The 13,020-nt window shown below is 49.4% G+C and overlaps 1 protein-coding gene across 1 annotated transcript; it reads left to right on the top strand.

The window, feature by feature from the left end:
* Positions 1 to 1,393: 1,393 nt before the first annotated feature.
* On the top strand, positions 1,394 to 7,057 carry FITM2 (fat storage inducing transmembrane protein 2). Its single transcript, XM_027623373.2, has 2 exons — positions 1,394 to 1,752; positions 3,743 to 7,057. The coding sequence occupies exons 1-2, from the start codon at positions 1,484 to 1,486 to the stop codon at positions 4,356 to 4,358; spliced, it is 885 nt and encodes a 294-aa protein (XP_027479174.1). The 5' UTR covers positions 1,394 to 1,483; the 3' UTR covers positions 4,359 to 7,057.
* The last annotated feature ends 5,963 nt before the right edge of the window (positions 7,058 to 13,020 follow it).

Below are 13,020 nucleotides of genomic sequence, written 5' to 3'. Positions count from 1 at the left end.
GTCTTTGCTGATATAACTAAGGATCTCAAGGTAAGATTATCCTGGATTTAGGGTGGACCCTAAATCCAAGGATTGTTGTCCTGTTAAGAGACAGAAGGAGAAAGACACACAGAGGGGAGAAGGCCACATGCTGTTGATGGAGGCAGAGACCGGAGCTATACAGCTACAAGCCAAAAAATGCCAAGGATTGCAAGCAGGCACCAGAAGCTAGGAGAGAGGCATGGACAGGAATGTCTCTCAGAGCCTCTAGAAGGAACCAATCCTGCCAACAGCTTGGGACTTCTGGCTTCCAGATCTGTGAAAAAATAAATTTCTGTTGTTCTAAGCCAAGAAGTTTGTAGTAGGGGCACCTAGGTGGCTCAGTCAGTTAAGCATCTGCCTTCAGCTCAGGTCATCATCTCATGACATGATCAAGCCCCACATCCGGCTCCCTGCTCAGTGGGGAGCTTGTTTCTCCCTCTCCTCCCTCTCCTCCTGGCTCATGCTCTCTCTTGCTATCTCTGTCTCTCTCTCTCTCAAATAAATAAATAAAACCTTAAAAAAAGAAGAAGAAGTTTAGGAGTGCCTGGGTGGCTCAGTCGGTTGGGTGTCTGCCTTTGGCTGGGGTTGTGATCTCAGGGTCCTGGGATGGAGCCCTGCATCAGGCTCCCTGCTCAGTGGGGAGCCTGCTTCTCCCTCTCCCTCTCCCTCCCCTCTGCTCATGCTCTCTCTCTCTCAAATAAATAAAATCTTTAAAGATAAATAAATAAATAAATAAATAAATAAATAAATAAATAAATAAATATTATAAAAAAGAAGTTTGTAGTAATTTGTTATGGCAGTCCTAGGAGACTGATACAATGCGGTGGTGGGGGGGGTGGAGGTTGAAATTTGGGAAACATTGAATTAGGCACCCAGCCATGATGGGGGCGAGAGGGTTTAGCTCTGTGATAAACTGAGTGACTGAGTCACCAACACCCTCATCTGATCTTAACCCCCAGAGTCCAGCATTTTCATTCAATTCAATAGCTGTTTTAAAAGTTTTTTTTAAAAAATTTAATAACATTTAAATTGAGTAATTACTTTATGGACTTCTTTTCTAATAAAATTAAATCTCATTTCCCTATATCTGGATCACTGTAATGACCTCAGGTTCGCAAACTAACTCTTGGGAAGGGTTGAGCTCCTCTTGTCTCCCCATTTTACAGATGAGAAAACTAAGGCGCAGATGGAGGAGGTGTCTCCAAGCTTTTAGGAGAGACTAAATGATGCTGTGACCACTGCTCTAATTCCTACACTACTGCATTTATTCTTCCCCATCTCCAGCAAATACTCCCAGGACCTCTTTTTCCCAGACCCATTGCAAGAGTCCGCGCCTGTCGCCTGGCGGCCGGACCGGGAGCAGAGCGCAGGCCTTCGGGAGCGGACGCGCTGCAGAGGCCGCCAGTGGCCGGATGGGGGAGCGCGAGCGCTCCGCGAGGGGTGGGGCTCGCGGGCGGCGCGCATGCGTCCGAAGGGACGCAGCGGCTTCTTCCGAGCGAAGGGCAAGACGGTGGCCGAGAGGACACGGGGAAGCAGACGGTGGCCGATGAGGTCGGGCATGGAGCATCTGGAGTGCTGCGCAAGGCTCCTCCGGGGGACGCTAGTGCGAGCGGCGGTGCGGCGCTACCTGCCCTGGGCGCTGGCGGCCTTCATGATGGCGGGCTCCCTCCTCAAGGAGCTCTCCCCGCTGCCCGAGAGCTACCTCAGCAACAAGCGCAACGTCCTCAACGTGTGAGTGCGCCCCGGGTCCTCCCCTGTCCCCGCCATAGCCGACCCGCCGTCGCCTCGTCCTGAGAGCCGGGGCTTAGCTGCCCTGATGGACGAGTCATCGGACGGGGAGGCCCTCCTCATTGTGACAGCTGCGTCTGCACGCGTGTCGCGACCGAGGGACCCCCGAATGGCTATGTCACTGTCACTAGCAGTTGATGTTTGCACGCCCAGACGAGCCGGCTTGAGTTGACTGGGCAGGGAGTGACAGGCAGGGCGCGGGGGGGGGGGGGGGCGGGGGATGGGGGGGATAGGGCGTTGAATTAGCCTCTGTCGCTGCGCCCCCCACCTCCCCTTGGAGTTAAGAGTCGGCCCCGCACCTGTTTGGGAGATGCCACGTCCCTCCTGCCTGCCTGTGTCAGACCTCGCGCTGAGTCTGACCCCTGACTCACCTCACCCGCAAACCCCGGCTTGTGACAATCCCATCACCATCCGTGCCTTCTCCCCCTGACCCCCGAAACCTTTGCAAGCCTTGCCTTGCCCCAGCCTATGATGGAACCCCCGCTCCAAGATAGTCCCCGAGGAGCGGAATCCTCCAGCCTCTGACCTTTACCCAGGATCTCCTTGGATCTTCTCAGCCACTCAGAGTTCATGGCGGTGGCCCAAGAAAGCAAGCGCAGTTGGGCTCTTTGAGACATCTCCCTAACTCCACCCACTCACGCCTTTTTCCTTTATGTTTTTAGCTCCTGGATTTCAAGGGTTTTGTGTAAAAACACTTGCAGTAGTCAAGTTTTATCTGGAAGATAAAACTTCTCCCTTGTGAGTTTAGATTCTTTAGAATTACAGTGCCTGCAGCATCTCCCAAAAGTCAGCCCAACTTTGGCCATCGACTTAAAACCCTGGTTCCTCTCCCCAGCAGTTTTGTCAAATGCCTGACAGGTCTTGGCTCTGGCAAGATCCTTGCATATCAGTCCCGGGGAAGATGTGAGTGACAGGCTCTTGGGTGGTGTCTGAGTAGCCTTTGGAACCCAGGAAAAAGTCCTGTCCTTGGCCCCCATTCCTTCCTCACCCCTGGGCTAAGAATAGATGATGATGAGTATGGTTGTAGCCCCGAGTCTCTTGTATGTGTGTTTTCCGTGGCTGGTCCCCAGGTCAGCCACCTTTGATGAGCAAGGGGAGGCAGACAGGCAGCCGCTGCTTTATCTGGCCTGGGTGAGCTGGGATCCAAGCAGCCTGGCACACAAGTCCCTGTTGTTTGTGGGTAACCATGACCATGGATTCTGACATTTTGTTCCAAGCCTCTGTGCTAACCGGAGGGAACGAGTGAATCATTGGCCTTGGGTGGGATTTAAAAACTCATTTGGTCTCCTCAGCTCTGTTTTGTAGCTGGGGAAACTGAGCCTAGAGACGTGTGGTAACAGGTTAGGTCAGAGTCAGGATTTGAACCCGGTCTTCTTGCTTGAACTCAAGCTCTGTTCTGAGATCATTGCTGCCATGTAGGAAAGAGCCAGGGTGTAGAAAAAACGTGGGCTTTGGGGCTGGCCAAATCTTGATTTACTCTGGGCTTGGTGTTAGTGTGGTTGTGACCCTGGGCAAGTTAATGAACTTTTCTGAGCCTCACATTCTCTATAAAATGGGGCAAATGAGACTTCTTCCCAGGGTAACCATGAGTGTTCTATGTGTCCACTTCCCCAGGCCCTGGATCACAGATTAAGATCACAGGCCCCGGATTTGAATCCCAGCTCTACCGCTAATGACCTCTACTTTGGGCATGATACTCCTGTACCTCAGTTTTCTTATCTGTCAAATGGGGATAATAACAGTACCTCCCTCACTGAGTTGTTTAAGGATTAAGGAGTTATTACATTTGAAATTTAGTAAGTGAACTTTTTATCTGTAGCTTTTATCAGCTTTTCTTATGTGCCCTCCCTCGAGACTCTGGAGACCCGAGTCACGACCTTGTCTCCTCCCTGTCATGTCCCCTGCCTTCACTTCCACTTTCATCTTCTGCCAGGTATTTTGTGAAACTGGCCTGGGCCTGGACCTTCTGTCTCCTCCTGCCTTTCATTGCCCTCACCACCTACCACCTGACAGGCAAGGCTGGCCTGGTCCTACGGCGGCTGAGTACCCTGCTTGTGGGCACAGCCATCTGGTATGTCTTCACAGCTCTTTTCTCCAACATTGAACACTACACGGGCAGCTGCTACCAGTCGCCCGCCCTGGAGCGGGTCAGAAAGGAGCACCAGAGCAAGCAGCAGTGCCACGGGGAAGGAGGCTTTTGGCATGGCTTTGACATCTCGGGCCACTCCTTCCTGCTGACCTTCTGCGCCCTCATGATTGTGGAGGAGATGGCCGTGCTGCATGAGGTGAAGACAGACCGGAGCCACCGTCTCCACACCCCCATCACCAGCTTGGTGGTGGCCCTGGGCTTTCTGACCTTCATCTGGGTGTGGATGTTTCTGTGCACGGCCGTTTACTTCCACAACTTGTCCCAGAAGGTGTTCGGCACCCTATTTGGTTTGCTGAGCTGGTATGGGACCTATGGGTTTTGGTATCTGAAATCCTTTTCCCCAGGACTTCCTCCCCAGAGCTCTAGTTTGAATTTGAAGCAAGACAGTTACAAGGAATAAAAGAGAAACAAAAGGGGTGATGGCAGGACAATGGCTAATGTATTTTTTCATTATTTTTCTTAGTTATTTGACTAAATTATTGATCCTGCTTCAGAGAGGAAGCATACCAGGAGGGTTTGGGGAGTGGTGGCAGAGTCTGGGGAGTGAGTTTACTCCCCACCCTTCTTGTCACAAGCACCACCATTCCCAGTCGGGCACTTTTTGTCCCTGGCAAGACTTGACCTTAATCTGGAATGTCCCTTATGTCCCTGGAGGGCAGAACTAAGGCTCAGTGAGAGGACAGAATCGGGAAAGCCTCTCCTGTGTGGCTGAAGGGCAGGCCAGGGCCTCAGGACCCTTCTCTGCTGCCATCATTCTCTCCCTGATCCTCGTGTCTCGTATTATGATGGCTGTTAATGCTGTGGTTTGACAGTATATTGCCCTCTGGTCAGTTTTGCATAAGCATTTATTTCCAGCAGGGTTCTTTATAAAACAGCCAACTGCCTGAAAGACACTCTCTGCTGGTGATATTTGCTTATCCTCAGAATGTTATATATTGCAACTGACTTGTGATTAGCTACCAAAACTGGAGTGCCTCTCTGGCTGAGTGTTGGATGATATTTATGTAACGGACATTGCTAGTCTTCCATGTATGTTGTCTATTATGTATTGGTTTTTGGAGCAATAAGGTTACCTTTTTTTCCTACAATTTTGAGCAAATGCTTTATTGTTTTTAATAACAACTATGGCGTTTGTTCTTTGTTGACAGAACCCCTGAGAATAACTCACAACTTCAGTGCTGCACTTTGGTATGTGTGTAGATAGCTTTGAGGGTTTTTTGTTTGTTTGTTTAGAACACTAATTTACTTTTTATAATCCAAACTTTTGGCTTATGGTATTAAATTCCACCTCACTTCAGGGGCTGTTTTCTCTATTAAGAATAAAATCCGAAAGCAGACATTTTCATGACAACTGGATGAAATTTTAAGCTGAGTCAGAGTAACTGCAAAATGCATACTTGCACTGAAACTTTCATGACCACACATCAGTGGTTAATCTGAACGGCGTGCTGATAAGTGCATTGATCTGCCTGCTCTGGCCCAAGGAATTTTTACATTTTGTATGAGATTATGATAAATCGGAGGTGAAGGAAAATGTCTTCCATTGCCTCTGATGGCAGGAAGCCAACCTGTTTGCAAAAATGTCCCTATTAAATATTGGAGTGACTTTGGCCCCACCCTCCTTCTTGTACCAACACCAAACCAAACCTGGGCCTATTCAGCTGGCCTTGAAACCGATCTTTCTTTCCCCTGTGCACACTTCCCGATGTCCAGTCCTGTCTTTCTGTGGCCTGTCACCTCCACCCACAAAGGTGCCATTACAGCTCTGTGATAGGACACCCCCCCAGCCCCCTTCCCCCCCCGCAGGCTACATCCTTAGGCCTTTTGTACCTGGCCCTTTGCACTTTGGATAATCATCCCGGAAGCTTCCTTCGTGTTCCTTTTCTCCCCACCAAGTTAAGCCTGATAATAGCATTAACTGACAAGCACTACACTTTACTGCCTTAACTCAAGCTTAGATTGTTAAGAGCTTGAGGCCCAGAAAATCTTCAGGGTAAATTGTCTTTCATATAAAGGTGTATTTAAAATATGCAGTTGGTATCCCATCAGGCTGCATGTTAATTTGTATCCATCAGAATGTGAGTTGTGCTACATTGTACCCAGAGGTGGCAGAAACACTGGTGCTGGGATTCCAGAGGTATCACCGGGGTGCTTTGGGAGCCTTGGCAAGATGTCACGGGCCCTGTGAGAAATTTTTTGCCCTCTGGAGTTTCCGTCTGTGAACAGGGAGTGGGAGAGGGGATGACATAGGTGGCAGGGGCTGGGTGAAGGGTTGGGGTCTCTCCTGAGTTTCATGTTCAGCATCAAAAGGCAACAGGCACAAGGTGACTCCATATGTTCATTTGTCACACTTAAATCTCCAGTTATTTCTCGCAGATTGGGTCCAGGCTCAGCATTAAGTTAATTCTGTGGAAGGTGTCCATGACTGACCCTTGTGTATCGAGTGGTCATCCACCACTTCCTGTTCAGTCTTAGCACCCTTGCCTTTCTCTCAGGCACATGTTCTGTATCCCCGTTTGAAACAGCCTGGTGTAACTGAGAGTGTGGGCTTAGGTAAACCCAAGATGTGGGTTCCAGTGTTGGCACCACTGCTGAGAGTCGTCTGACCTCGGGCAAGCTTCATGTCCACATCTGGACAATGGAGGAGATGATACTGTTAGGATTAAGGGCAGTGATGTATGTAAAACACCCCGCACCTGTGCTCAGCAGACGATAATCCCCCATCTCCCTTTGCCCCACCAAGCCTTTAGAACTTCTTGGCTCCTTAGGGAAGGCAGGGAAATGAGCATCTGCTTTCAAGTACCATTTGGCGTCTGGGTCTCCCATTGAAATAGTCTTGTATCATCTTCTGGAAAGTGTCTGTTGTCCCCAGGTGCTGAACAAGAGGCTTTTAAGGGCATCTGTGATCCCAGAATCCTGCCATGCTTGTTTTGCCTCTCGTTCTGAGGTTCATTCACTGACGCCTCATTTTCCATGTGCATCTGTCATCATCTGAGTAGCAGATTGTATTTAGAGAATGGTTCTTGCCACTGTTATGCACACACAGATCGTGTGTGTAAACAAACAAATTAAGTAAACTGGAGATAATGAAATCCCACATTCCATGTCTCGTGTGTTCTTTTCTAAAACCCTTAAGAAAGCCCAGAACCAGGAGAGCTCAGCCTACTTGAGGAGAATGGTGTAGTTCTTACTTGAGCTACTCGCCATGTACGGTATTTCATGACCGTACTTACTCTTTTTGTTTCCTCCTAAATCCTACAAACTAAGTTTGGTTTATGTTCAGTCACATATTTCCTAGCTTGATTGACTCCTTCCCTCTGTGCCATATCCGTGTCTGCGAGTCCCGAGGTCTGGATCAACCAGATTTGGGAGTTTTCTTGGCAGAAGGAGAAGAGCTGAGCTTCACGGAAGTCCTGCTGGAGAGCAGTTACAAAGTTCACTCCTATGGGTTCGGCTGGGAGAGTGCTCTGTGCCCTGGAGGCCTAGACACGTGAGGGCTTTCTGTGCCTTTTTGTACCCACTCATTTGTCAGCCTAACCTCCTTGGCACCGCCAGGCAGTGTCTGTCGAAAACTCCACAGCTCCAGGATTAGAAGCTCCTCATACTGCAAAACTTCCCTGCGCGCATTCCTTCACGGGCACGAAACTTCCCAAGTTCATGCTGTGAGCCAGGAGCTGATGGGGTAGGCTAAACCCCCTCCCCGCTAGTGTTTGTGGTCCAAAGTCCATGCCCTCGGAGGAGCTTCGGGTGTGTGCTGGGGTTGCAGAGAAGCATTTGATCCATCTGTGCGTTCAAGGAATTGTCAGTCTTGTGGAGAGGACACAGAAGGAGCCAGAGAGCACCATCCAGTGTTCTGAGTGCTGGGGCAAGGTCAGGGCCTGGGTCCAAAGCACAGGGAACAACCGGCTGCCCTGGGGAGTGAGGAGGTATTTTCACAGAACATAACCAGTTAGGCAGAGAAGGGAATCCCAGGAAGTGAGAACAGGATGCACAAAGGCACGAAGATGGGCTATGGTGAGTTTTATCCAGACATCCCTTCTCAAGAAACCTACCATCCCTCCCCTTTTCAAGAGCAACAGAGCATTAAGAAAGGTAGACTTAAAGAAGGACCATCGGGGGAGGTGATGGATGGGACCTGCTGTGAGCTAGAAGTCAGGCTACCTGGCTGTGAGCTGGATTCTGCCACTGCTTGTGCTGCTTTTCTGTGTGACTTTCAATTCGTCACTCACCATCTCTGGCTCTCGATTTCCTTATCAATAAATGACAGGAGTGGACTGAGTAATCTCACCAACTCTTCTGGCCTATTCTGTTTCTCTATTCTGCTGGATGAAGCTTCCCAAGCTGGTTATGACTCCTATTTTAGGCAACAACATGAAAAGAAACTCCTACTCAGAGCTGAGGTGGCAACTGGTTTTCTAGTGAGTGACGGAGGAGCCTACCTCTGGGTGTTCTTTATCACCACCCCACCCCCCTTTAACTCTGCATTAATAGCCTAATGCAGCTCAGACCTGATGGCAGGCGTTCACTGGATTTACTGGACACTGGGAGCCGAGCCTCATTCCCATAGGGCTAAGCTGCTGAAGACTTAAAAAAAAAAAGTCTCCACACTCAAAGCCATTTTTGACACCTATCTGGGAGAAGGGAGGTTCTGTTAAGAGAAATCCTGTGCATTGTAGTCACCTTCAGAACTTGTCCTAGAAACCCTCATACAGTCTCTGATGAGTTTTTAAAGTTAAACACACGCAGTGCAGAAAGCAGGCACTCATCGCTTGGGGAGACAGGAGATGGTAAATTGGGACCGTGTGTTTAGAAGGTAACCTAGTAGTGTCCAGACTTAAACTGTGTGGACCCAACGATCTCAGTCTAGGGCTGCGGGCTGTGGAAATGCTTGTGGAAGTGGGCAAACAGAAGTCAAAAGACTTTATTGCAGCTCCTTGGAATAGTGAAAAGTTGTCAAGATTTGTTTACTGATGCCAGTCAGTCTAAACAAATTATGGTAACTGTATTAGGAATATAATACACTCACTACAAAGAATCAGTGCTGTTGTATTTAGCGTGGAATCTGGAGGCAGGAAGACTTGGATGCCCACTGACCAGAACTTACAACTGTGTGCCCTCGGTCACATCAGGCTGTCAGCCTCTGTTCCTGAAGCGTAAGGTCGGGATGCTGCTGCCTCACCTCCTTCAACATTCACGGCTCCCTTGTTCCAGGCACGCTGAAGGAACCAGGCACCATGTGAGACACACTGTTCATTCGGAGAGACACGGTGCCCTCAGGGGGTTCATCTAGCTGGGTGCAGGCGATGAATGGAGCAACTCTAAACTGTGCTGAATATCTAATGTGGGATGTGCCCTCAACCTACCCTGACCTGCCACAGCTCAGGCAGAAATGGTTTGCAGAAAACACTTAGAAGAGCAAAGGAGGAAGGAGGTTAACATGGACTCTGGCCAGACTGCCTGGGTTCAAATCCTGGCTCTGACACACACACACACACACACACACACACACACACACACACACACACACACACACACACACACACTGGCTTTGTGACCTTGAACAGGTTCCTTAACCTCTGGCCTCAATTTCCTCATCTGTAAAATGGGGATGATAGAAGTACCCACTTCATAGGGTAGTTGTGAGAATTAAATGAATTGATGCTTGCAAAGTGCTTAGAACAGGACCTAGTATGTGAGAAGTATGGACAAACGACTTCAAGCGCACAGAGAGTCTCTCCTGCACCATCGTCACCCTGACTTACTTTACAGTCAGGAGAAAGAAACCCCATACACATCAGTGTTTTAATTTTGATCAACTCAGAAGTAATTAAAATATACAGATAATGAATGTAGAAGGCCATGTGCCGGTGACCTAGTGTGGGAATGGAGTCTCTGAGAGTCTGCAGTCTGCTTTCAAGGTTGCCTGGGGCTTGAGGGAAAGCAAGAGAGGTGTTCTCCAGGAGAGTCGAAAGGAAGGGCCATCTGTTTATCTGTGGGGTTTGGGGGCAAGGTAAAGTAGGTCTCTCTGTTTGAGGTGCTTCCACGCACAGGCAAGCTAAAATCTGGCTGACCCGGGTTTCCAGGTGGCTTATTTTTGGGAACTGGGCTGGAGGCCTTATCAGGGAGCCCTGCCACTTTGCTGGTCTTCTCTGCCAGGGTGTGGCTGCCTGGGGGCGGGGGGGGGGGGGTGCGGTATGTGTGCCTGAGATGTCCGAGTGCTTAGGAGATAAATAGGTGGAGAAGCCTGGGAGCCACCCCTGATTAGCATCTTAGTTTCTGGAGCAAAGTTGTTCCAGCCCTGCCCAAACAGGCTGCTGTCGTTCATTGCCCATGGCCCCCTCCTTCCATTCCTTTTTGACTTCTGCTTGCATTTCCTGAGCATTCTGTGTCTGCCAGATATGCCCATGCTCCTGAGGACCAATGCGGGCGCAAGTGGGTGACTCTCATCAGGAGTTGTTAGAAGCTTTGGATTGGAGCAAGCAGACTACATTCAAATCCTATCTGTCCACGCCTCAGCTGTGTGATCTTAGGCAAGTCACTTAGCCCCTCTGGGCTTGTTACTCATTTATGAGGTGGGGATAATACTTTTTTTCCCTACCTCCCTAGTCTTTGATTGGTGTAATGAAATCATGGATATTTTATAAGTTTTTATAAAGAAGATTTTTTTTTATAAGAAGATATTTTATAAGTTTTTTTTTATAAGAAGATATTTTATAAGTTTTAAAATATCAGGCCCCTTTGAGGGCTGCTCATTACTGAAGAGATTCACCTCTGCCTAGTGAATGTCTCTCTCAGAAGCCCGGGCACTGTAACTCCTACATGTCCCCAGTAACCCTAAAATGATTCGGTGTCATCAATGTACCCTTGAAAATGCAACATTGAATACAATGAATAACAACAGAGCATTTGCTCTGAATTTTTTAATCTGGTGCCTGACATTTTTATTATGTGATCTCAACTATAATTCCCAATGACCTAGGCCCTAGAGAAAACAGGAAGACCTTTGGCTTTTAAGGCATTTGGCTTCCAATCCCGGCTCTGCCACTGTATTCGTCAACTCTTGCTGTAATAATGCTTGGTAACAAACCTCCCCCAACATGATGGCTTCTGACCACAGATGCTCACAGGTCACTGCAACCCACTGACATGGGCCAGCCTGAATGCATGAGCTCTGCTCCAGGCCACAGGTCCATTCTACTTTCATTCTGGGCCCAGACGAAAAGGCCAGCAACTACCTGGGATGTGCTCTTATGACAAGCACGGGGACGTGATGGCTGAGACAAACAGAGCAGTATATTAAAGCCTCTGCTTGCGTCCCGTCCTTCCACTAACATTCCACTGGCCCGAGGTGGTCACAGGGGCAAGCCCAGCATCCGTGGCACAGGGAACGAGCTCCACCCACAGTGGGACCTGCTCCAGAGTCACACGGGAAGGGCTGTGGATGTGTCATCCTGTGAGGGAATCTAGTAACCCAATCTACCCCTTGTACCTTGGGTACTTAACTCCCTGAACCTCTGTCTCTTCATCAGTGAAACATAAAAATCGATGTTTTGCAGAGTTAGGAATAATTTATGTGAATTTCCTAGGGCATAGTTAGTGTTCACTGGATGACAGCTATCAGTATTATCAGCTCCATTTTAGAGATGGGAAAACTGAGGCCTTCAGCCACTGTGGGCCCAGGTTGCAAGGGGAGGACCAAACAGGTGTTTGGGGATATGCTGGAGTGACCTGGACAAGTGATTCTGTGACTTTGGTAGTGAAGAGCTGGTGAGCTGAAGAAAACATGACCTTACTGTCCTCCCCACCACAGGCTTTTTGTGACAGTGGAAACTTTGGGGACGCCCATTCTCACAGTCCAGGGGGTGGTGGTGGTGACCAAACTCTGATAGCCCCACATTTTGGAGACAAAAGTCCAAAAATACGGATCTACACATATTCATGGGATGGGGTGTTTAGCTGGGTGATCAAGAACGACATTGCCAAGCCCCTTTGCAGCAGGGCAAGGCCCGGCCATTAAATTCCTACCCATGGAATGTGAGTGGAAGTGATATGACCCTCTCCCAAGTGTAGGTCTTAAGCTTCATCCCTCCATCCCTCCAGGGTACCTCCTCGAAGGCTCAGCAACTGATGGCTTCTGAGCAGAGGTTTACATGTTGACTCTTCTTGTCCTCCACCCTAGGTTCTCCCCCTGACATTCCAAGAGACAGAATGGGACCAGGGAAAGGACTCTCGGCTCTAACTCACTCATAGTGGGATCCTGACCAAACCAGACAGCAGTCTATCTAGGGCCTCAGTTTCTCCATACGTGGAACAAGTGGGTGGAGATTCATGGCATCTTCCAGCCCAGACTTTGAGTCTGTGATTCTCTCCAGCCGTCTGCCTGTGCCTCTTCTCATTCAGTTATTCCTTGTGTTAGAGCTGCTAGCTGTCAACCAGCCTCTGTTCTCTCCTTCCTTAGCCATAGGCTGCCCAACCAGATGACACTGCCAAGCCCCTTTGCAGCAGGGCAAGGCCCGGCCATTAAATTCCTACCCATGGAATGTGAGTGGAAGTGATATGACCCTCTCCCAAGTGTAGGTCTTAAACTCCTGGACATGTGCCCTTCCATCCCCTTTCCTTTCTGATCAGATAAAACCTGGGCATCACAGGCCCTGCAGATGAGGACAATGTCCCAGAGGAAGGTGGGGCAACAGTATGGAAGGAGTCTGGGTCCCTGAACAAAGGCAGGAAACAGATTCCAGGCCAGTCTCTACCACTCACCTCGTGAATGGGAGAACACTGAACGTCCATGCTCCTGAGTCCTTGATGCTTTTCCCCTCACGTTAAAAACTGCTTGGTATGCACCAGAGCAGCTCTGCATTCCCTGCCTGCCCTACTCCTTCTCCTCCTTACTCCCACTTCTCCAGGCCTGACTTCCTTGCTCCCCAGGCAGGTGCCCTGGGAAAAGCACGGGCGTGTTAGGCGTTTGGTGGAGACACGGCTTGGCTGGGCTTTGGCTCTCTGCAGGTTCTGAGCAGAGTTGCCAGCTCTTCTAACAGCCGAAGACCCTCCCTGTCTCCAAA

The sequence above is a fragment of the Zalophus californianus genome, chromosome 8, assembly GCF_009762305.2.
Source record: "Zalophus californianus isolate mZalCal1 chromosome 8, mZalCal1.pri.v2, whole genome shotgun sequence".
NCBI classification, from domain to species: domain Eukaryota; kingdom Metazoa; phylum Chordata; class Mammalia; order Carnivora; family Otariidae; genus Zalophus; species Zalophus californianus.
Note: the sequence above shows the minus strand (reverse complement) of the source record. Positions and strands in the feature narration are given on the sequence as shown.